At 39.1% G+C, this 24,494-nt stretch overlaps 1 protein-coding gene across 1 annotated transcript in view; it reads left to right on the top strand.

The window, feature by feature from the left end:
- The window catches only part of SLC44A3 (solute carrier family 44 member 3), a 40,261-nt gene that overhangs the window by 4,557 nt on the left and 11,210 nt on the right, over nucleotides 1-24,494 (top strand). The window contains exons 5-12 of the mRNA XM_053985153.1: nucleotides 439-532; nucleotides 1,901-2,070; nucleotides 2,538-2,627; nucleotides 3,259-3,383; nucleotides 5,076-5,262; nucleotides 13,292-13,457; nucleotides 19,372-19,528; nucleotides 21,784-21,861. Coding sequence (XP_053841128.1) covers nucleotides 439-532; nucleotides 1,901-2,070; nucleotides 2,538-2,627; nucleotides 3,259-3,383; nucleotides 5,076-5,262; nucleotides 13,292-13,457; nucleotides 19,372-19,528; nucleotides 21,784-21,861 — 1,067 coding nt within the window. The remainder of the gene's footprint in view (nucleotides 1-438; nucleotides 533-1,900; nucleotides 2,071-2,537; nucleotides 2,628-3,258; nucleotides 3,384-5,075; nucleotides 5,263-13,291; nucleotides 13,458-19,371; nucleotides 19,529-21,783; nucleotides 21,862-24,494) is intronic.

Raw genomic sequence — 24,494 nt, 5'->3', positions numbered from 1 at the left:
TCTAATGGAGCAGTGTTGTTAGCAGAGTACCTGGAGATATTTCACCTAGATCCCAGCACATGTTCTGGATACAGATATAGTCTATCCTAACTCAGGAGGACCTAGTTCTGTTGTAGCTTCCATCATTTCAAGTTTTTCTCTAGTCCTAGTGAGCAAGGATTAATAGCCAGGTATGGCACTGTGGAGTAAACAGTGTGCTTGCCCTCCAGGAACATAAGTGGTAGCTGTAGTTAAATTGAGAAGGCAAAATATTCTTCAGAGATTGGTTTAGATTTACTCAACTACCTAATTTGCTATTCACATTCCCACTGGAATATCAGGGATGAAATTGGCCTGGTAAGGGATCAAACCAGAAGTGCAAACAAAACTTAGCTGTTTTTTCTCTCAAATTTTTACTAATCTTATGTCACTTTTTTGGTTTTTTTTTTTTTTTTTTAGGTTCTTTTCTTTGTGTTTACAACCTGAATATTTCCAGTTACACACTAAATCCAAAGGCAGCTCAGCTGTGTCCCACACTGCCAGTTCCACCAAGGTAAGAATGACTGGGTGCTTTACAACCTCCTTCAGTCCAAACAACTTCTTATAGATTGTTACTTTCTCACATTTTGTATTTGACTTGATGCTTCACAGTCAGGATGATTTTGCTTTATTTATTTTTGTCCATGTATCCTTACAAGTTCTTTTATGTGCCTGTGAACATGCCAGTGTCCTGTCCCACAGAATAAACAAGGACTGCATTCCTTCCATTCCTCTACCCTTTATTCCTCTACCCTTCCATTCCTCTTTCTTTTCCAAATTAGGAAAAAGCATTCCATATGAGGAACAACTTAGCTCCTGCACAGATTTTGCTTTCTCCCTCAATGCCAAGGATGTGGTCTTTGGCCTTGCTTCTTCTCCTGAGCCCAGAAATTTCCATCAGAATAATTTTATAGCCAGATGGCTTGAAGGATGGATCTGTGGATGTTGCTGTCTTTGTCAAATCTGGCATTTGTGAGTCAAAATTCTTAAAGCCATGATTTTAAGTTCCATTGTGTAATGAAAATACAGCAAAGAATTGGAATCTCTGTGTTTGCAGAGCTAATTCATCTGCTCTGAACAGCAGAAAATAGAAGGACAAAGTGACGAGAAAAGAGCAGGAGACATGTAAAAACATTACATACAGTGGATCAAAGGACAGTGTGTAAATGGAAAAAATATGGCATATTTCACTTATTTCCTCAACTTTCTAGGCCTTTTTTGGTTTGTTAAGGAATTCAGCAAAGTTATTCATCTTGCATAGTAATATTACATGGTAGAAGCAAAGTGATTTAGTGACATTTTTAGCTGTTGATAAAAAAACCTCTTATTTTCAGGTATGACTTTGCCATTGGCTGTTGTATGGCAGCACTGCCAAAGTGGTACAATAAATATATGCAAGAAGCTTGGCTGGGAGTGCCAAATAATTTTGTATAAATATTTGGTGCTGTTAATTGTACCTTGCAAACATTGTTTTGGTGTGGCTTTTAGAGTGCTTAAATATCATAAAAACAATACAAAGTATTTGTGATCTAGAATTATCTACAACAGCATAGGTTACAGCTATGTTAGCATGAACTTCATTTTTACATAAACACATGGGAGCAAAGCAGGTGAAGCCAGACTAGAATGGGAATAGGAGCTATGTGCTGATGGTGATAGTTAATGAGAGAGTTGTTTTTCTTTCCCCAGGCTGATCTTGAATGGATCTGTTCTGGTATAGTGATACAGGCTTGACACTATTAGGAGTTTATTTTGCAGATGACACATAAAACTACTCTTTATAGCAGAGTGCTCTCTGTGGAGAATGGCAGCATGGATCTCTGTGGATTTTAAACTGTCCAGTAATTAATACTTTTTACCACTTTTGTTTTCAACCTTTCAGTAAATCCTTTCCATTATTTCATCGCTGTGTTCCACAAAATCCTGAATGCTATTCCAAATATGCATCTGTCCTAATTAGAATGGTTAATGAAATGAATGTTTTTCATCGAATTCTGAGTGGAATATTGGCAAGAAGAGACACTGTGATAGGACTGAGTGTCCTTGCACTAGGTAAGGTTATAAGTAAAAAGTGAATAATAATATTCAATTAAAAGGTTAAAATGTTTCTTATAACTCTATATGTTTAATTCAAAAGTGGACTTTTTTCATATTTTCTGGGCACAGTTATTTTTTAAGGGAGAGTGATCAGATTTTATCAGAGGCATTTCATAGACTGGTGAAATGCAGGTCTCCATCAGATTCTGTGTTCCATTACATGGTTATATACCTCATTTTGGGGGACTGTAAGAAATTGTTGATGAAAAAGATGACATCAGCATGAATATTTGAACTTAACTCTTACATAAAAGGTAGTATTTCCCATGGTGAAATATATCAGCTATAAATTTCTTATTATTTAAGTTAGAGGTAACTGTGTGCTTTAAATGTTAAAAAGGTTGCCAGCTTTACTAAATGCTGTTGCTATTTATATTTAAAATAAAAAGGGTTGTAACACTCAAACTTTATGTATTTTTCAGCCTTCTCTTTGATAGTGGTTTTAGCCTTCAGATTCATTCAGACCCTCCTCATCCATACTCTGATTGCACTGGTTGTATTCGGGTTGTTGTGTAAGTATATTTACTGTTTCGCTGTACTGAAGGATTAGCAGCTGAACAAACAGCTATCCTTTATTTCCATGGCCATCCTCAGTAACCTTCAGCTTACCATGGTCATTTCCAAGCTGAGGCCTGCTTGCCTTTTGGTGCCAAGGTCTGGCTATGCTGTTCCAGCTGCTGAGTGTTAGGATGATGGTGATGTTTATTGTTTTTATAGATGCCTAGAAACAACATTTCTTTTGGCAGATGAATGCAGTTATGAAAATGCTACTGTTTCAAAGAATGCTTAGTGAACTCTTACACTGCCTGCTTTAGGAAGGCAGAACCATAGGAATGTGTCTGGCTAAAGCTTGTCATTCCATCAAAGTTAGCATTGTATCTCCACAATGAAATTACATGCCTGAGCCTTAGGATAAGTGCAAGCAATCCAAATGTTCTGCTGCGGTTTTACCTCAGACTGACAGGCCATTATGGGAAGATTCTCTGTGCTCACTGATCCTATGCCTCACTTTGCTAACTGGCAGCATTCCCAAGCCCTGTGGGATGGTGGGGAGGGCAGGGGATGGGAAGGGAGGCCAGGCAGGCGTGAGCCTGCCAGCAACAGCGTGCCCTGCCCGCCCTCACGCTGCTCTGCTCTGCTCAGTTGTCTCAGGTGTTCTCTGGTGGCTCCATTATGACTACAGGAATGACCCCAGCACTGAACTGGAAACAGAAAAGGAAAATGTAAAGTTCCTTCTTGGATATGCCATCTTCTCAACAATCGTCACTGTAAGTAGCATTTTGCCCTAAGCAATGGCAGAGGCTGTAACTTGAACACTTGAACTACAGTGGTTCTGCAACAATAAAAATAACTCCTAATTCTTTTCAAATTGGAAAATGAGAATAAATTCTGAGATTGTCTTACATTCATTCACATATAATCATAAACTAATAGAATGGCTTGGGTTTGAAGGGACTTTAAAAGTCCCTAGTTCCAACTAGATTTTTAGGCCCCCATCACAATTACAAAAATAATTTTATAAATTCATTGTGAAACTTGTTTGTCAGCCTTGCCATACTTCAAACCTATAAAACTGTGTTAGTGTTGTTGGTGTAAAAATGCAAGAATTGTGTTCCATCCCCATTTTGTGCTGCATCAGTTCACTGGAGAATCATGTTGAATATACACAGGGGCACTGGCTGAGTATGGACATGAGATCTGTGAATTCACCCCACCCTGTCAGCAGGAGAAAGGGGTGGCAGCTCTGAGACAATGAAAGGGGCAGTGAAATGCAGGCAGCAGTGTCTAGTCCTCAAGTTATGGGGTAAAATCCAGTTTTTCTCTCATTGACCTTGTTTTACAACAGAAAATCTGAGTGTGGCTGGCAACTTCTGAAGTGATTTTTTCACTCTGATGTTGCAATGTTAAAAGGAGCCATTGCTCAATTTGAGGCTACAGTCAATTTGTACTTCATGAGACATTTGTGAAAGCAGTTGTCCTGTTGTCTTAGAGATGAGTAAGATCCATATGGAATTTGCCAGATCTGAACAATCTGGCAGTTTACAGTGACAAATATAAATGTGTCACAGATCAGATTTTTTTTAATATCCTCTATAAGTTATGACCTTTTTACATCTGCTGATACTAAAGAGGTAAGAAAAAGTTTCTTTGAATGCTTGTGTGTTCCAGTACAACTTACTCTTGTTTGCAGAACTGTGGGAACACCCACTGCTGCAGGTTATGCTTCTTGTCAGAGCTGGTGGCTTCTTTCCAGAGCAGGCAAGAAAACCAGTGAAGGAACTGCCACTGATTGTATTTATTGTTTTAAAGATTCCAACCTCTCTTTTAATTGCTGTTCATAGTTCTTTGTCACATACAAAGAATTGGGGAAATTGTGGGATTTTTGACTTGTGGTTTTTTTTATTGGCAGGTTGGGTTTTTTACTTTGGGAAGATAATAATTTATTTAAATAAGTTTTCATTTTATGTCTGCTTTGCTCCTATACACACATAGCTCAAAAATTAGTTTGGTTGTGGACTGCAGGAAAGGACTGGTTCTCCTACCATTGTGAAAGTGAACAGTGGCAAGCTGGCCTGAGTAGAAAGTTTAAAAGTTCATGACATGCAGGGTATGTGAAAGCAATGTGTAGTGTGTAACGTACGTTTATGTTTGCTATAAAGCAAAACAGACAGTTTCCATTAGATGAATTAAAGTCTTATGAATCCTATTTTGTTCAAAAAAAATCAGCAACAATTATTGTAGGAAAATAGATTTTAATACACAGGCTCTTTGAGAACATAGGCAATGTCTTGGAAGGACTTTCTAATGTGTAGTTGTCGTGGTTTGACATGGAAGATGTATAAATTGCTTTGTTGTCATGTCTTTGTGAAATCTGTATCCTCTGATCCTACATTTGACAACTCTGATAATTTTCTTGAGGTAAAACCCCTAACAATTTGTCTTTTTATTTCCTGAAACAGGTTGTTCTGCTCTGCCTTATATTTGTACTAAGAAAGAGGCTTCCGTTCTCTGTACAGCTCTTTCGAATTGTTGGTAAAATCATTGGCAGAATTCCTTTCCTCCTGTTCCAACCACTCTGGACCTTTCTGATTCTCATTGTGTTCTGGGTATTTTGGGTTGCTGTACTGCTTAGCTTAGGAACTGCAGGTAAGTATATGCTTTTCATGTTTTTGACTGAGTGCTATCTATTTCCTAAGTTCTCTTTTTAAATGTGGGACCTCTTGGTGTTGGCGTACAAAATGTGGGCTAGCATTGTTACACAGCTGAGTTACATGTTTTTGTTTTGTTTCATTTTATTTTCCACTTGTTGGAGTCTTTTACCTTGGCCTTTTGTTTCCATATGTTGACTTGAGTTTTGTTCTTTCTCATTTACTTGTTAATAGATGGTTGTAGGTACAGTGTATGTTTGGTGTACTTAAATGAAGAAAGTAACAGGAAGGAAGAGACAGCTTCTAGTGCAAATGTTAAAATGAGGATGTTCATCTCCTCTGACTATAAACAATGTTGAATTGTCACAGAGGCAGAACATTGCTTTGGAGCAGTAGTTCAGTGACAATTGCTATTATTTGGACTAGTGCAACAGTACTTGGATTAATCCAGTGGTTCTTGCAGCTGCAGAGGAGGTGCTCTGTGGAAAGAGTCAAGCACTATAAAAGATCTGGTAGAACAGGTTTTTAGTATGGAAATGGTGTTACTGAGGGATATATCACTGTAAGATCTGTCACTGATTGAACCAGGGTAATTTGGATGCTGTTCCTTGGCCCAGCACCATGCCATCCAAGTGAAAGACAGGTTGTCCTTCTGTGGAACAGCACTCAAAGAAGTGAAGCTAAACTCTCTGTAGCTCTGGGTGTAACTCCTCGTGTACACATCAGCCCCTGTCCATGAAAAGAATTAGGATGTGGGGGCTGGTATTTTTTAATTTTAAATTTCTAGGGCCACTGTTAGGAGCCAATTGCAATCTTTTGGGTCAAAGCTGATGTAGAATTAATGTCGATAGAGACAATTGTTTATGGGTTTTCTCTTTTCACAAACTTGGCAGTGATTTCTGTGTGGAAAACCAAATGCAGTGTAATTCTTCAAACGCTTGGGTGTTACTGTTTTACTTAGTGTTTCCACCACTGCTTGAGACTGTGGCTGCAGTAACTCCTTAGGACAGGCTTACAGATCCCTACTAGGCCAGGAAAGCCTCCAGCCTTGCCATAGCTGATCCCCTTTGGCAAAGCTGGATGTATTCCCTACCTCTATGGATCAGATACTTCATTCCTCTTCCATCATAAGTGCTTCCATCTCAGTTGATTCTGGCTCTTTACAGGACCCACTTCACTTCTAACATGAGAAGCTGTCTGAGTCCATGCTGGTGTTGCAAATCACACCCATTGCTTAGGCTAGTCTGCGATCTGTTTCCCTCCAGCTTTCATTGGAGTGTTGTGCAGATTTGCCAGTCCCTGTTTCTGCTGCCTGGAGTAGCTCATGTCTGTTAGGAATGGCTGCTTGGAGCAGCTGCTGACCTGCTTCTCCTGCAAAAGGGTCAGATCTAGCATGGCCAAATATCTGAGCTGCAGTCTCTTTGTGAATTGTTCCTCCTCATTAAACAGTCAAGCTGGTGCCCTTTGCTTTAGATGTCATGCATATTCCTTCTCCACACTGCTTTGAGTTAGATTTTCCCAATATAGAAGCAGCATTGTGTGCTGAACACAGTTCTGTGTTTGTTTTTCTGCAAAAAATTATGCCATTTATGTATGGATCAGCCAGGCAGCACTAATTTTGAAACTGGCCTTATGGGATACCTTATCCCTACTTCAGACCAGGCTTTATAGAAAGGAGCATCTCCTGAGCTATCAACCAACTGTTCATTTTATGCACCTGCTTGGATCAGATATAACACATGGATTTTCTAAATATATAATTAACAAGAACTATGAGAGCAAATATTACATCCTTGGTGTTAAATCAAGCTGACTTGATCTTAATATGCACACATAAGGATGTAAATCTTGCCCTTATTATATCTACATTTAGAAAATGCCAGCTGAGTCTGTTGTATTCAAAAACTTTTGGAAATGAAGCAGTCATTAGAAAGGTAGAAATATTTTAGCTCATTTAACAGAAGAAACTTATAAGAGATTATAAGAGCAGGATAGGAAACCATTTGGTATTTTCTGGATTCTTTTACAGACTTTGCAGGAAAATAGTGACTTGCACATTATATCCAAAAGCAAATTCCACATATATTCACAAGGGAATAAAACCCAATGAAAACTACTTTTGAGATGCTTTTTATGCTTTTTCCATGTTGTGCCATTTTCCTTCATTGGTTATGTTCTGTGTTTCTTGCTAGGCATTTTCATTCAACTTTTTTTCTTTTTCCTCTGTCTGCTTGGAGAGTAGGATTCAAACAGTTTATGACCTGCTGTTACATTCATAGTGCATCACACAACTCCTGACTCAAAGGTATTTTTTGTCTTCTCTCTAGCTTAAAAGGAATGCTGATATTTCCAGCAAGTGGTGCAAACTGTACAGAGGACAGCATAAACTTACTGCACAGCAGAGTGAGGATAAAGTTTCAGTTTTGAAAGAATTGACTTTTCTCAGACTTTGCATAAGAAGGGAAGGTCAATATATATTGCTTTTATGAGCAACCTAGTAAAACATAGGTTTTGACGGAGGTATTCTGGCAGAGTATTTTTAGTGCAGATGTCAGTCCTTATAAGATCTTCCTGTTAGTAGCATGTTCATGTTTAGAAGAGTACGTGTGCATTTGATAAATAACCCAAATCACTTCTCCGTTAAAACCCGATCTGAATGCAGATGGGAAGACGCCGCTCTGTGCCGGGTTGTGTCTCTGCGTGGCTGGGCGCTGTGTCCCGGCCGTGTCCATGGACGCAGTTTCGGGAGCGGTCGGGCGCTCGCCGTCTGCCGCTGTCCCCGCAGCAGCGCCCGCCAGGGGGCGCCGCAGCCCGCGGGGAGCGCCTCAGGCCCGCCCGGCGGGGGAGGCGCTCCCGGGAGCCGGGGGGAACAAAGGGCGGCTCGGCCCGCCGTGCTCCGGGAGCGGCCAGCGCCGCGCCTGAGCCGGCCGCCGTGCTCCGGGAGCGGGCAGCGCCGCGCCTGAGCCGGCCCGCCGTGCTCCGGGAGCGGCCAGCGCCGCGCCTGAGCCGCCCGCCGTGCTCCGGGAGCGGCCAGCGCCGCGCCTGAGCCGCCCGCCGTGCTCCGGGGACGGGCAGCGCCGCGCCTGAGCCGCCCGCCGTGCTCCGGGGACGGGCAGCGCCGCGCCTGAGCCGCCCGCCGTGCTCCGGGAGCGGGCAGCGCCGCGCCTGAGCCGCCCGCCGTGCTCCGGGGACGGGCAGCGCCGCGCCTGAGCCGCCCGCCGTGCTCCGGGAGCGGGCAGCCCCGCGCCTGAGCCGGCCCGCGGGCTGAGCGCACGGACAGCTCCGTGTCAGCAGGATTGCTGTTTGCATTTCCAGTCCCTTACGCTGCCTCAGATGTGTTCTGTGATTCAAATCTTGGACGACGAGCACTAAACGAGATTTGGTATTAGGAATATTCCGTTAGGCTGTAGCTCAAATTTTCAGCCCAAGTATGAGTCCTCTGAAATGCTGTCTGTTAAAGCAGCTCACCATCCGATAAGCTGGGGGTGGTTCTGCTGTTCTAGGATGGCATACCCACATATAATGACAAATACACCCAGTACTGTCCGGTTAATAATGCACTGACAGGACACCTTTGGATTATTTATTAGTTTTCCACAATTGTCCTGTAAGTGGAAGACATTTCTTTTTATTTTGATTATATGTTTTATTTTGAGTTTTGGGGACTTTTTCCACCACTTGAGAGTACTTCTCTGAAGATCTCCAAAGAGATGCTTTCTCTTACAGAGCAATTTGTAATATTTCTTATTGACAAATAGCTGCCTGTCTAGGATTCAGCTTGTAAAATATAGGTGGTGATTTTCTTGGGTTTGACACTTTGACATTTTCTTCTCACAAATATATTTTCTGGGGCTGTGCAGGCTGTATTTTAAATGCAAATATACCAAGAAAGCTGAAAAAATAAAATGTTTACAGAGACACTAGTCTTTTGTCTAATACAGAAAGATGGGTAAATGAAATTGGCTTGCTGCTGTGCTGCACCTGTTCTTAACATTTTCTTTGAATCTGCACTAGTTATATTTATGGTGTCGCTGCATTTTAACAGCTATGGAGCACTTGATTCTTGCTTCAGCTGTGGCACACCTGATCATTATGTGAGCATGCAGTCACCTTATTTACATCTCCTCCAAAAGTTAGTGTTACTGTGAGGAAAAAAAAAAAAAAACACAAACCTAACTTCTTGGGAGCTATTGAAAGCTATAGCCCGCACTGGAAAGGTACTTATGCACATGACTAATTTGAAACACATGAATAATCCTATTAAAATCAGTGGGACTACTTATGCATTTTAGGGTAGGCACCTGCCTAAGTACCTTGGTAATTCAGAATCTGTAAGAGCAGCAGAGACTCAGTGAATTCCAGACCTAGAAAACTAGGAGAAATGCCAAGACTTCATGAGACTTTAGGTAGCACAAGCAGTGGCACCAGTTAGAACCATTAGCTGGCTAGGAATGGAATTCAGCTGTTCTTTGGAAAAGCTGATATGTCCTAGGGTTATTGAGTTTTATTGTTTGCACTTTCCAGAGTGGAGGGGCTGTGAAGTCTACATGGTGTAAATACTGTGAATGTAGGATGAGAAGGTGATGTGATGTTTTTTTGGTTTTTTTTTGTGTAATGAAGGTGCATCCTACAGGCAAGTGAGCAGCAAAGCTGCCACATAAAGCCATGCAACAGCAATATGAGCAATAAAAATGTATTTCCTGCAGGGGCCTTGACATTCCAATTACAGTCAGGTAGCTTACCTGTAAATACCTTTACATGAAAAAGCACAAAATAAGATAACACAATAGATTGTATTGCAGGAAGCCCTAAGATCCAGTGTATGATTCCAGAACCTTTCCTCACAGTGGGAAGGGCACAGCATATTTTCGTGTTAACAGGAACTGATAAACAGGCTCTCAGTATTTTCTTGTCAGTGGCTCTTTGTTTGTGATAAGGAAATTGCTGGACTAGACTTCCCAGGAATTTTTGTCTCTTACAACAGCCTGTTGCTGCAGGCATCAGCAAAACCTCAGAGCAGCAGCTGCTGAACAAGGACATCTGACCTGAGTCTGTCAGTCCCAAAATGTAGCTGAAGGTACCGCACACACCCACCACTGACTGGGGTCCCAATGCACTGCTGTGCTGGCTGCCAGAGCAGCGCTGGGCTGCGAGTCCCACAGAGAAATTCTCCTGGGTTCTGCTGCAAACACTTGGCCTGTTTGCATTGTTAACATCACTTCTTTTGAAGTATTGGCAGCAGATCAACACTTAGACTGATCAAAGGCTTCCAGATTTGGTGATTCAGATGTAGGGACTTCAGTTCTTTATTGAGTTGTTAATATCATCGCTAACAGTGTATGGTACACTGGGAAGATTCGTGATTGTGTAGTTGGTGAAAAATATTCTTTTGACAGACTAAACTATATTTCAGGGCTGTGTTGAAAAAGTTTTGTTTGTATGAACAGATGGATCATAGTACAGTGATGAGGAAAATGGCATATACTTTTCCTGACAGGTTATTGAGGACAGCTTTAAAGTTTATCTGAAATACTGATATAGAAAAATAGCCTTGCATGTAGTTCTGTTGACAAAATCAGGTATGTCTGGTTGGCCCAGAAGACAGGAAATCAAACAGAGATGTTTATATAATTAAACAGATTTTTGTGAAATAACAAAACTAGTTTACCATACCTGACCAGCAAAGTGATCGAAGGTCAAGTCACAGGTGGCTCTGCCTGATTTCTGTGCAGCTGAGCACAGCACCATGCACATGTACAAGTACAAGGTTATCCAGGAAATACAAAGCCATTACTGTTATTACTGCAGGTGGTTATTTCAGTAGGCTGGTAAAAAGCAAACAGGATTAGCTTGCCATATGAACATTTATCAGTCTTCATGACAACACCACTGAAACAAAGCCTGAACAGGTCTATTTTGGAAAAAGAAATGTTCAGGTGGATTGTATGGTGGAAAATGTCCTTAATTCTGCTACCAAATGGTATAATGTCTTTGCATGAAAATGGAGAGGTAGGACACCTTGTGTCTCACTGACATCTTCTTTGCCTAAGTTCCCTTAGTGAAGGCTGCAGGCTATGGATAATGAGTGTATTTGGCTAGTTGTGAGTGCCTCAGGAAAAGGCAGTCTAGAGCCAGTGGAAGAAATATGGGAAATGAAAAATCTCTTGAATTCAGAATTATATGGTGCCTCACTTGTTTTAATGACTTAAGTAAATGATTATATCTTCAAAAACTCCCCTTAAAAAATCCTCACTTTTGCAAACTTAAAACCAGTGAAGCGCAGGATGGGGAGGAATGAGGGAGAGTTTGTGAGAAGAGATCTGAGTAGTAGCTTTTTCAAACCATCAAATATCTTCACAGACTTAAAATTTGTTTGAATATATTGGAGGCACAACAGTATTTCTATGAATGGCCAGCCATAGAGCACTGGAGAGAGCTTGCCTGTTCAGCCAATATTGTTAACCTCTCTGAAAAGAAAATATCTAGAACATATGTCTGTATTTATGTATCCATACAGCATTTTTTTATCTTTCAAAGAACTTTACAATAATGTTGCAGTGCTACTGTGGGGTAGATGGATATTTTTCTTAACTTACAGGCTAAAAGACCTTGCTTCTGAAAACTTAAAAAAAGCTTGTTTAAACCTGATGGTATTGCTGAAACAAATCTTTACTGTTTCTACTTTTAGTTATTCTTGAGTAAGAAGTCTGTGGCTGTGGAAAAACAGGCCAGAAAGGAACCATTTCCTAGATAGCTTTGTATATGTGGTGGTTTTGAACTTGAATGTGATGTGTTGTCCTGTAGGAGAACACAGAGTCAAAGAATCATTTAGCTTGGAAAGACCTTTAAGATCATCAAGTCCAGCTGTAAACCTAACACTGCCAAGTCCACAAAATGAATACATGAAGTATTGAAGCTTAAGTTATATTGCTGTTTGAGCAGTAGTAGCCAATTCTGTCTCACTTTGTTATTCCTTCATGGAGTTGGAATAAGAAACTACTCACCTCCAGAGATTGTTTTATTTGGTGAATGTGTTTCTCTTTAAGGTTAGTAGACTTAAGGCTTGGTAAAATAAAATATTTTTTAAAATAACATGTTAGGAACCTAGAGACCTTTTACTAGGACCAAGTTGTCCTAATGCCATTATCCCCTGACTACCCTTCAGAGTCAAGTGCCACAAAGAGGATTGCACAGAAAAAAGGTCTGATTGTTGAGGAATCTGAGTTGCCCCCACCTTTTGTGAAAAGCCATCTATGAATACGGAACAAATTCTTTGTTGGTAACAGAAGTGGAAGGAATGTTTTTAGCTTGGATAAGTTAATTTATCCATGCTCCTAGACACAGTAGTAGCATTGGAGCATGTACTACCATACAGATGTCTGCTTTTTTCCCCGACAGAGAACCTACGTTATCTGCCTGTATTTTGCACAACGACTGCAAAGTATAGAGAACAGAAAACTAATAGCCATGGATCTGATTAGTAATAGCAATTAAATTATTTGTTTTGTTTTGCTGCAACGTTATGTTTTGTATCCTTAAAATTTTTCTGCAGTCTTTCTTTCTGCTTCTTACAAAAAAAAAAAAAAACCACTAAAGCATTTCATAATTATGCAGTTATTTCAAATTTAAATAATGAAAATCAGGGTTTCATTTACTTCTGACTTATTTGATTACTCAAGTCTTGAGTAATGTCTTCTCCGATATCTTTACTAATATGTACCTTTCCTCTTTCCTTTGTTGGTAGCTGTGTCTCAATCCCAATTTAAACACAGTCTTTTGCTTTTCATGAGATTTTATTTTTCAAAATCCAAGTTGAATTATAAAATGTTGTTTCTCTAACTTTGTTAGAATAGACAGAATTAAATAGCATCAAATTAGTTGTTTTTTTTTTTTTTAACTTTACTGAAGAGAAGTTAAGAGAACATGCACAGAAGCACTTCCATGTACTTCTTTGTCCCTGTCTCCCTTTTTCCTTTCCCCCTTGTCTGGCATGTTATAATAACACAGTGGTGTAATCCCAACTTCAGGTACTGCACAGTCCACTTCGGGAGGACAAGTAGAATACAGAGCTCTGTCTGGAATTTGCTACATGGCATGGTATCATTTCGTTGGCCTTATCTGGACTAGTGAATTCATTCTTGCCTGTCAGCAAATGGTGATTGCTGGGGCAGTGGTTGCTTGTTATTTCAACAGGTGAGTGCAGAGTTGCCCCTGATAGTTTGGGGGATTTTCCAGCATTTACTTTCAATCTTTTTCTAGGCAAAATAGTCTCAATTAGAATGCAATTTATGTTGATATCAGGAATCCAATTTAATATAGAATAATGTTGTTTGTTGCAAGATCTTGAGTAAGATTTTACAAAGTGCATGATATTAATGTGACTCACCCCTGCTCCTAGAGATGCTGGGCCAAACTGGGCCTTGATATAAGCCATTGGAGCTCTGTTGGTTCTAGGGGAATTACCATTTGGAAGGCACAGGTTGCATTGCACCCTTTTCCAGGAGACTGCATTAGCTCCTAATGAGAAGCAATATATTGTTCCTTGGTAATTTCATGTATTCATGGGCAGTTTGACCTCTTTGTAAGTTTTCATCCCTGCTTTGGGTTTCCATTTGTTCTGCCTGCATAACTGCTGGTCTAATATTTTTTTTTCATTCTGTGCAGATATTTTCAGTTAACTATAAATGCTTTAAGATGGTAAAGTGTTTAGATATATGCAAACAAACTTCCTTGAATATTATATACCCTGGAATGCAAATGTAGATGAAACAAGGAAAAGTAAAATGAAATAAAATTGGGTTGATGCACTCATTGCAGGGGAAGATTTAAATCTCACAATATGTTGTTGAGATTTTGGACAATGAAGAGAGCATTTTCCTGATTAAATTTTTTCCTCATGAGTATTTTATCAGCTATCTCATCTTCAGTGCTCTGTTCTTCTATGGCCAGTGATGAGAATTTTCTGCTCTGTGAAAAACTCTGGCATTTTAAGGCATTTCTTCATTTTGTATTAGAAGAATATAATGATAACCTCAATTTGTTGGAAAATTAACCCTTGAGGAAGGTGACATGAGATTGAGATGGGGAGCCTGGCTGGAGAGAGCCTGGGGCCCTTGGAGTGGGGTGCTGCTGCCTAGGGCCACATGGCTAGGGCAGCTGGGAAGGATGGCTCTGGCCTTCTCCAAAAATTAGAAAGCAGGGTTCTGTGGATGGTCTCCAGGATGTGTCCTTGGGTGTTTCACTCAGTGATCAAGAGGCTGCTGCTGGAAGGTCTCCAAATGGTGTGTTCCCCAGTGCCCAGCAGAGACACCAGCGCAGGCTCTGCTTGCGGGACTGGCTCCATAGGGTTTTCCTGCAGCACCTGATGGAGCTGTGCTGTTCCAGCCAAAGCAGCAAGGCTGGAAGATCTAGGAAGAGCAAGTTTCCACCCCTGGTTTAAGCAATCTTTTATCATCCCATCCAAAAAGCCAAGACAGGACAAGGTTTAACATGTGTATCAGGAGCCTGTCCCTGAGAGGATTAACAACACAAGAGCTGTGCCACTGAACTGGTGCTTAAGTAAGAGCAAATAAAACCTAAAATATTGCTTTTTAAAGCATTGAAATAGTTTTGAAAGAGTGACATAGTCTCACCATTCTATTTTACATGCTATAATAAGACCTGGAAAGGGAGGAACTCTCATTTCTGATGTCATTTTTTTTTTTTTCCTACTGAAGCTCTGGAGCTCCCATGGCTGTGCTGCTGTGGATAATGAGCTGCTCTTCTCTTGTAAGCACATTGATGTACCTCAATTTTAGTACTGAATGCTGAGGCACTTAAAGGTTCATTTAAATTGGCTTGAGAAAGCACAGGAAAGTGAAGTAGTTCTGCTGAGTTCCTGAGAAGTAAAGTAGTTCTGCTGGGTTCCTGGGCTGTGTGCTGCAGTGCATTTTGGTGCAATACACCACGTAAATCCCCAAGGCAAAGGCACTGTCCATATCTTGTTCATGCAGAGCAGGGAAGCACCTGTAGAAACTGCTGTGATGATATTTACTGCTCTGCTAGGGGCTTCCGCTCTCCAGCTATTTTTTACTGCTGCAGGAACTGGCTGCCAAGTACAGAAGGTTCCTGCTCCCAATTGTATTGATATCATTTTGGACAATACCATTAAGCTCTCCTCTTGCTTGCCAGGTGACCTCTACTGTGTTGAGAGAGTTGTGTTTGCAAGGGGAAATGCAACTTTTCAGTGGGGGTAATTCCTTGTTCTGGCCTTTAGGCTGTTGGCACAGATCCACGGAGATGCAGAGCAGTGCAGGAATGGGGAGAGGGTGGTTAGCTGCAGGAGCAGCCACACCAGCAAGGGCAAGGGTTATCTCGAGCTGTTCCAGCAACTCTGAGCTTGTCTGCTGTGTGTTTTTAATGTATTCCCTGGGGCTGCATCATAAAGGCATGTCACAAGAGTTTGTTTATGGGATCTTACAGACAGGCTTTCTTCTTGTCCTGTAAGTGCTCCGAGGAAATGGCACGGCCTTCCCATGCGGAAATCTCCTTCCACAGCACACTCAGCAATGCGCTGCACAGCCAGCAACCATGGCTGAGCTGCAAATGGGGTGGGCAGGGGGTCATTCTACCTGGATTAGCTTTACAGGTTATGTATATTTGGCCTGTAATACCATGACTGAAAATGGATTTGGCCTTCTTTTTTTAGATGAAATATGAATACACAAAAGATTTCATTAATTTAATAAAAATAAGTAGATTTTCTTGCTTAATGATTACATTTTACAACTTGTGGAAAGGGCTTGGTCTTTTAAAAAACCTTCTTTGTTATAATTGGTGTTTTACATGAGGGTTTATTCTCACCTTGATATGCTTAGGTGTTATGTATTTATTCACCTTTGCAGGGAGATGAGCTTTTCCCCCTCTCTGGGAGTAAAGGAAGGTGATATGGTAACTCGATTTGTCACAGGCATCACGGTTCTGTCCATGTCTGAGCTTCTTTAGTAGCTCCAGTGCACATATATCACTGCACAGATTTGAAATTAAGGATTTGGGTTATCTACCTGACCAAGGTGTTGAGTACCACAGTTTCCAAGAGAAGTGAAATACATATCTCTACCTGTAAGTCAAAAATGAAGGTTTATGGATGTGCACCAAAGTGATTGAGAGATGAACTAGAACAAACTTTTAAAGGCTTCCTCTTCAAATGTATCTGCAATATTTATGGACATCCTTTGCCCTACTTATGTACTTGACCTAAGAGAGCCACCAGCATGTACATAGTCAGACCTGTTCCATGTGGCTTTGAGATAAGATAAAAGGGCAGTACAGTTTGTGTGGTCTCTATTAGTCTCATAATGTCTGTTTTGTTACAAATCTTGTATTTTATTGGGTTTGTTTAAAAACTGAGATTCATATTTACTTGAAGAATAGAAGATTCATTCCTTAACATTTCTGAAGTATTTTATACTAAATTTATTTTTAGACAGTCTTTGAAATTGGTGGGACATGAGTGAAGAAAACTGTAAGCATAGCTCATAAGAGAAGAGAATTTTAAAGAAATTAAGAAATACCCTTTTCTCCCATTCAAATGTCTATGTCTGTTGAGTGTGTCAAGATGACATTCTTTTCTTCTCACAAAAAATGTTTTTCAAAGGAAAGCAAAGATGATTTGATTCAAGGAACTTAATGTTAAAAAAAAGATACTGAGTGTCACAGAGCTCACAAGTAAATTAAGGCCATTGACAGTAGTGAAGAAATAAAATTATTAAAAGATAATGTGGTATTGAATAGAGGTCCACAGGAGTTTGGAATAGTAATGTTGTATGTAAATCAAACAATCTCATGATAATATAAAACAGAAATACCAAAGAGGAAAAGCAAGCTGTGGCTCTATTCAGTCTTATAACCAATCAGGCAGATTCCCAGATTTCCCTGATATCTTGAGCACATACAGTGGAGTTCACATGCACAGAATCCACTGCATAGTGATTGTATGCTTGTGCTAAAGCCACTTCAGGATTGCAGCCACATAATGCACAAAGGTGGGTGAACCTTCAGCCTTGGGAAGTAGGGGAACTTCAGCAATGGGAGCAATTGTTTACATTCATAACCATCACCTGTTGCTGTGTTTAGTTTCTTTCTTGTTTCCCACTCTGAACTAGATTTACAAGGAAAATCTGTTCTTTTTCTAATCTGTTTGGAGGCAAAGCAAAATCCTTGTCAGACCCTGTTCTTGTGCTAATTCCTTTGCTGGGAAAAGGAGGTGTGGAAAAACATCCAAATATGTAAAAAATTATCTAAACTAAGCTTTAAACTTTAGTTTCTGTTTTTGTTTTTTTTTTTTTTTTTTTTTTTTTTTACATTCCTGGTCATTATTTAGTCATGTTAAAAATATTAAAACCCTTCTTCATTTTTCTCTTCAGTAACAAGTACATTATTAGCACAGGAATAAACTTTTTCCTTTCTGTGTTTCTTATTACTAGTTAACCTTTAACTTGCAGAAACTTAATAATTTGTGTTCTGAGATCAAACTGACACTGTCATATGTAAGGAAGTGTTTTGGAGAGAAAAAAAAAAACAATGGCTCAATATGAATAGAATAATTCATCCACACTACAATGCATGTGTTTTTAACACAGAAACCTGATGACTCTAAAAAAACCCCAAACTGCCTTATTCAGTATAAAATTCCACTATCCCCCAAGCTGTTCCCCTGGTTATAAGACAAAAATAATAAATGTAGCAACTGCTTTGCTGGAATTTCCTATTTCAAATAATGTGGTATATCCACATATTTAAATACAACTTCTCCAGTGCAAAGTTTTTTGTGTACTGCAGTGATACTTTCAGGATTCTTGCAGAACTATAATCCCACTCCTGAGTATAGGTGTATGATTTAAATCCTTGCTGAAGTGAGGATTTTATAAAATTATATTTTTAGAGCTTCTTAGCCCAAACCAGTCACTCTCTTATGGGTGTCTTTGTCTTTTTTAATTTCTTGTGCAAACTACTGATTTTTCAAGATAACAGAGGTTTTGAAGAAATCAGTTCGTAAAACAGGGCTTCTTCTTTGTGATATTATATCTGATCTTTATGTTGCTCCTTAGTCAAACTGCTGCTGGTTCTGTTGCCTAACTAAATATTTCAGGGTTGGGCCAGTTGCTTAAGAATTACTTTATGGAAGGTCTAATTATGACTATTGATCCGTATGGGTTTTTTTTTCCTATGAAACATTTTTAAATGTACTTAGATTGTTAATCTAGTTGATTTTTTTCGGCATTTGACAAGGGGTGAGGGAGTGTCTTTAAGCTGATTTCCTGAGGTTTATATAAATTCTTGAGAGCTGTGTCATATTACTGTCTGTAAATGACTGACATTAAACTGACCTTTATAAAGGAAGCAAAGTAATAAAACTTGTATTTAGGCAATGTTTTTTTGTCTTTGCTTTCTGATTTTGGCAAACATTATTTTTCCAAAACAATACAGGTTAGTGTGCACTAGAACTGCAAGTTTTTTAGTTCAGATTATAATCCTAAACATATAGTGTGAGATTCCTTTTTGCTTTATTCCATTTTAAAAGAAAACCTACTCTATAGAAAAAAATTAATAATTTTAAACCAAATTTGGCCAAATTGAAATTATAAAAGTAGATGGTAGCTCCCAATTTTGTATGTGAGAACTTATTTTATTTTCTAGTTTTAATTTTACCACTGAAGAAGAAATAGTGGATTCATTCCCTCAGACTAAAATCTTGCAGAACCAAGAGCTAAATAAAAGATTGCAGAGAATAAGAGAAGTGACAGAAACTGGGAAGAGGTGTTCAAGGAGTATTCTCAGATATTGTTCACTTACTTCTTCTATTTTCCATTGTAGTTTTTTCCCTAGATATTTTTCCAATACAGAAAACAGTAGTTTCTTAAGAATTAAACTAGCCCAGAAGTTATAAATTTGGCTGCTTTTCTTTGGACTAAGGTGAACATTCAGATGAAGTCAGTAGAAAAACTGGAATGGTTCAATTGGGAAAGGAGATAACAACTTAAGTCTTAAAATTTCCAAATACTGAAAAGACTTATCTTCTTAAATAAGTTGCTAAACAATTTTTTAAATTGTTTGTTTCTCTTTCTAGAAATAAAAATAACCCACCACCTCACCCAGTCCTGTCTTCCATATCAGTTCTTTTCTGCTATCATCTAGGAACTGCTGTTAAAGGCTCATTTATAATCACAATACTGAGAATACCAAGGATTGTTCTTTTGTACCTTTACAATATCCTAAACCAAAAGGTAGGTAAATACTTCTGTAACACTATAAAAATAGTAGTTTAAAGATGAGATCATGGGGCAAAGAAGTAAAGAATATATTCTTGCTTAAAAATAGATGGTATTACTATTACTGATTATTACTGTCTATTATTAATATATGGATTTTATATTTTATCACTGCCTTGTAATATGCTTCTAAAGAAAGAATATATGGAATAAGAGCTGTTCCTGGGAGTTGTGTAGTATCCAACATCTTTTAAGACACATAAACCATAGATCTGGGCTGTTTTGAATATTTATTGCCTTCTTTTTTCCTTTCATGCATCTCCACATATTATCTTCTGCTGGAAGCACACCACTGTAGGAAATTCTGGCACTTTGCAAGGAGGGAGGACTGTTAGGAATGCAGAGTTCAGATTTTAGGAGAAGATTTAAGAAAAGGTTTTAAATGCAGGTCTTTTTCCTCTAGGGTTTACATTGGCCTTGAAGCATGATATGTATAGTTATGACAGGGTATTTACATTTACATTGACAGGGTATTTGCTATGAGGCATGTGTTGGGTATAGGTTATGAATGCTTAAATAAAAAATCCTTGTAATAAAACACTTGAAAGGTGTGGTCAGGATTTATGTTACTTTCATATGAAAGTTTTGGTTATAAAACTTGGTGAGTTATGTTAACTAAGAACATTGTATAGAGACAGTAGGTAGGATGACTTAGAATATTTTCTGCCTTTAGAGAAAGCAGGATAAGTGGGCTTGCTTCTTACATGGTCTTATAATCTGAATGACTGTAGATTTAATTAGCAAAGAAAGATTATTTGTGTCTGCAGCCCTGTGCTTCAGGCTCCTTTTGGTCCAGTTCCCAAGCATTCAGTGACATGGCCCACAGCTGTAACTGCTGCTAAGGAGACTTGAAAGTGCTCTGGCCAGCTCCTGTGCTCAGTCCTTGGAAAGATCCCTTCAAGAGTAACCTTGCTCCTTTGCATGGCAGAGAGGCCAGGCTATGGCCCCTTTCACTGAGGGCCAGAGTAGCTGGACTAAAGGATGGAGAAGTGACCCTGCATTCCTGTAGAGCTCACAAAGATTTCCCCACCCTTGCAAAAAATGTTGCTTTCTCTATGAACAGAGAAGAAGTCAGGGGCCTGCAAGCTTGCAGGTAAATTTACAGATGTTTTCTACACTGCAGTCTTCAAGCAGAATCAGAGAGGAGATTGTAGGTGAGATCCCTTGCTCTAGGCTTTTAGCAAACAGTCCTTACCGAGGTAACATAGCTTTAGTAAAATCATCTCTCCAGCAATACATAGCAAGAGTAAATTATTCTCTGTCAGGAGTTTGCATCTACAGTCACTGCTTTGAAGGAGTTATTCCTAGAATATTTTCATGAACCTTTTTGGAAAAAGTCGTGAGGTTTGTGGTTTCTGCTTGAACAATAGTAGTTGTTGGGACTTGAGTTTTCTATAGGGACTGGAAGATTTCTGTTTTCCCAAACAAGATAAAAACATTCTGACCTCTGGAAAAATAAGATTAAAAATACCAAGTATCCCTGAACTGAATTTCCTTTTGTTGAGAAAAACAGGCACTTAATTTTGGAAGGCTACTGTGCATACCAAGATGTCTTGTTCTTATCTTGCATCGTGTCCATGCTGAGGTGTTCTGAGCTCATGATGTGATGGGGGAGCATGGAACAAACCTTAAGCTTTACTCCTAAGTTTTTGTTATGAAATTAATATAGCTCAGTAGTCTATAAATAACCTGTTCTAATACAAGATTTTTCTTCCTGACCTGAAAAATGAATGTAATGCTTTGAATCAAAACACATGTATGTTCATATAAGCCCTTCTACCCATTCTTTTATTTTTGTTCAGTAGGATACCAGTCATTTCAGAACTGTGAATGGTTTTTAATAATCAAGTTAAAAATCTGTCTCTGTACTCCCTGATCACTATGAAGTGCTTTAAGGATTACTGACTTGCCTGCCTGTTTTTCTCCCACAGCAGCTATTAGCTCACAAAGCTGCTTGCAGCACTTATTTTTTTTTTCCCACAGAAGAATCTTCAATCCATAGGAAGAAAAAAAAATGCACAGCGCTGCAGTCATTAATATTGAACAGTCTGAATTAAAAACAATTCCTAAAATCCTAATGGAAATATCTGCTGCCTAAGTGAAGATTTTATTAGAAGAGTCAGTCACCTGTAAAACAAGTTTTTTTAGAACGGTGGTTTTGTTTGAGGCTAATTATGTGCCCAATAACCAAGCATCTCATTTTGTTGCAGAAGAATGCAAAGCACCTGTTCAACTGCTGTTTCTGCTGGGTTTGCTTCCAGAAAAGTTGCTTAAGATGCTTTAACCAGGTATGCTCTGTCATCTCTGTCCCTCAGCCTAGTCTGGATACCATGGTTGGTGCCTGACCAACCATGGCTAAAAATGGCTTAGCATGGCATGCAGGCCAAAGTTTCCTGCTGGCCACCTAAATTAAATAAACAAAAAAGCCTCCAAGTGCTCGGTGGGAAGAAACAGGGAACTGATAAATATGCAAGGTACTAGATTTTAGAAAACTTGTAAATACACCTTGAGCCGGTCAGCTCTTTCAGAGGGCCACTTCCTATTTCTGTAGGTAAGAAGACTTAACATTTTGTTGAGTTGTGCCAGACAGACTTCTGAAACACAGAGAGTCCAGGTAGGAGGAAGCAATGAAGAATTAGGAAACATACCTGGAGATGTGACATTAACTAGTTACAGTGTGTTCCCACTGGAAGTCCTGAATAAAGAAACTTAAATTCCTAGTGATTGCCAGTATCAGTAGATCTGGAAATACAAACCATGATGATAGCAGTCTTGTTTAAAAGATGTTTTAATTGGAAATGGATGATTTCTGACATACAGCAGATTTACAGATACTTGACACCTCTTTTTACCTTCACAATTCTTTTCTCCAGATGCGTTCCAGAGTTACATATATAATTGTAAATAGTTAGTTTTTGTCTTTGTCATTGCCTTGTTCTATCTCTGGGAACTGTGGTATTCCTAATGTGAAAGGGAATCATATGTTCACGCTGATTCCACCCTCTGCTGAATTCTTCATTCTCATTGCTGAGGGTAGTAGTGAACTAAACAAGATAATTCTGATAAAGGGTCTGACTTCTTCTCTTGAGTAGGTGCATAAATTAGGTTTAATCTTGGACAGTTATGAAGAGAAAGTTTTCCATTTAGATTAAATACTTGTGCAGTGAAATTTCTGAATTTTCGAGGCTTAATTTTCTAGGTAGGTCTTATAGTCAGTGACTTGGTGAGGAATATCAGAGTTCATTTTGCTTCCAGGCTTTCCATTTGTGGTCACCCTTTCCCCTTGGCTTGGCTTGGCTTCCTGCCTTTCAAAGAGATATCCAGCATCCTAGTGTTTACTTTCTCCAGCTGTTTTCTGCTATGTGTTTGTTAAAAGAATTAATTATTGTAATGTTCTTCCTTTTGTTTCAAAAGGCTGTATTGTAGCTCTTTTCCCCTTTAAAGGGTTCCTGTTTCCTATTCTATTGTTGGCAAATTTCTGGGTTTATATGAGTTGTGATTTTTAATCTAATGATCATAATAAAGTGTTCACTTTGTTTTGTTTTTTAAATCGATTTTTAGCAAAGGTAATGGTAGTACACATGTTCCAAATCCAGGGCAATTTGGGGGACAATTAGAGAAGAAAAAAAGGAAGAACAGGCTGCAAGATTTTAATAGAACTTCTATCTGTACAAAATTTAAACATTGTTTTTTAGTTATTGCATTTCATAGAGTAATTTGTGGGTCTATTTATTTATTTCATTTCCCCCCCTATAACTAATCTCTTCAAGGCTATTTAAAAAAATATTTGACTATGATTGAAAGTCATAGTCTTTGATTCTGTAAAATCTGTGGCCATATGTAGAAGAGAAAAGGAAAAAAAGAAGGAAAAAATGTCTGCAGTTTTAAGCAGCTTTGACATATTTCTTGATTAACAGAAGTAGTGAGCTCTTAAGAGCTCCTACTGAGATTGGTGGAAGCTGCTGGGAGCAACGTAGAAATTTCCCACGTATGTTGAACACAGACCTGAGAGTAGGACTTGGGAGGGGTTAAAAAATTGTACCTGTGTTTCTAATATTTTCTCAAAGAAGTATTCTTTAAGTTCAGATTTTGATTTTTTTTGTAACCTAAATGTGGAACAGCTGTTGTAAAAGTTGGTCCAAAGATCATTGTGTACATTAGCATTCCTTACTATTTCCTATTCTTTTGCTTTTTATTCCAGCATTATTTTCACTATAATGAAAAGCATATAATTACCTGAAGCCCTAAAAAAAATAAATAGAAGATCCAATAACTTCTGCACTATTTTCTTCAACCTGTTGTTAAACTGCTTAGGTAATTGAAATTCTTTCTGTTCCTTCATTCACAAGTTTAATCAGGATTAAACAGAATACTTTGTTTTCCCTCTGAGAACTTGGCAGATGAGAAACAGGTGCTGAGGAAAGTAACCCTGGTGAAAGAATGCAAGCTTCTTTCTTCTCATACAGAATCAACCAAGTGCTCTATTATGTTATCTAAGGGTACTTTTTGGGCTGCAGTACCACCCTGCATGTGATATTTAATACTGACTTTAATAATTGCAAGCATCCCTGAAGTGACTCATTCTCTGCAGGCTCAGTTATGTTTTGTTCAGCTCTCCTGGAATTTAAGTGGAACAAGCCAAAGAGTTACCCTGTCATCTTCCCATCATGACAGAGTGCTGTGCTAGATCCTGGCAATTGTCATATTTGCAGGGGTGGTTGTTGGAGGAGGGGTAAGGTAAGCCCAGTGTCCTGTGCAGATTGCAATATAGACAATTACATTCAGCCTTCCTAAATTTCTCTTGGATTTGCAACTGGATCCTGTGCTAAGCTGTGGTGTAGTGTTGCTATGTGCTGTAAAACAGTTCACTCCTTAAACTGTTCCACTTCAGTCATGGGCAAAGTGATTCATGTGTGTGTAT

This window comes from Vidua macroura, chromosome 9, assembly GCF_024509145.1.
Source record: "Vidua macroura isolate BioBank_ID:100142 chromosome 9, ASM2450914v1, whole genome shotgun sequence".
NCBI lineage: Eukaryota > Metazoa > Chordata > Aves > Passeriformes > Viduidae > Vidua > Vidua macroura.
Note: the sequence above shows the minus strand (reverse complement) of the source record. Positions and strands in the feature narration are given on the sequence as shown.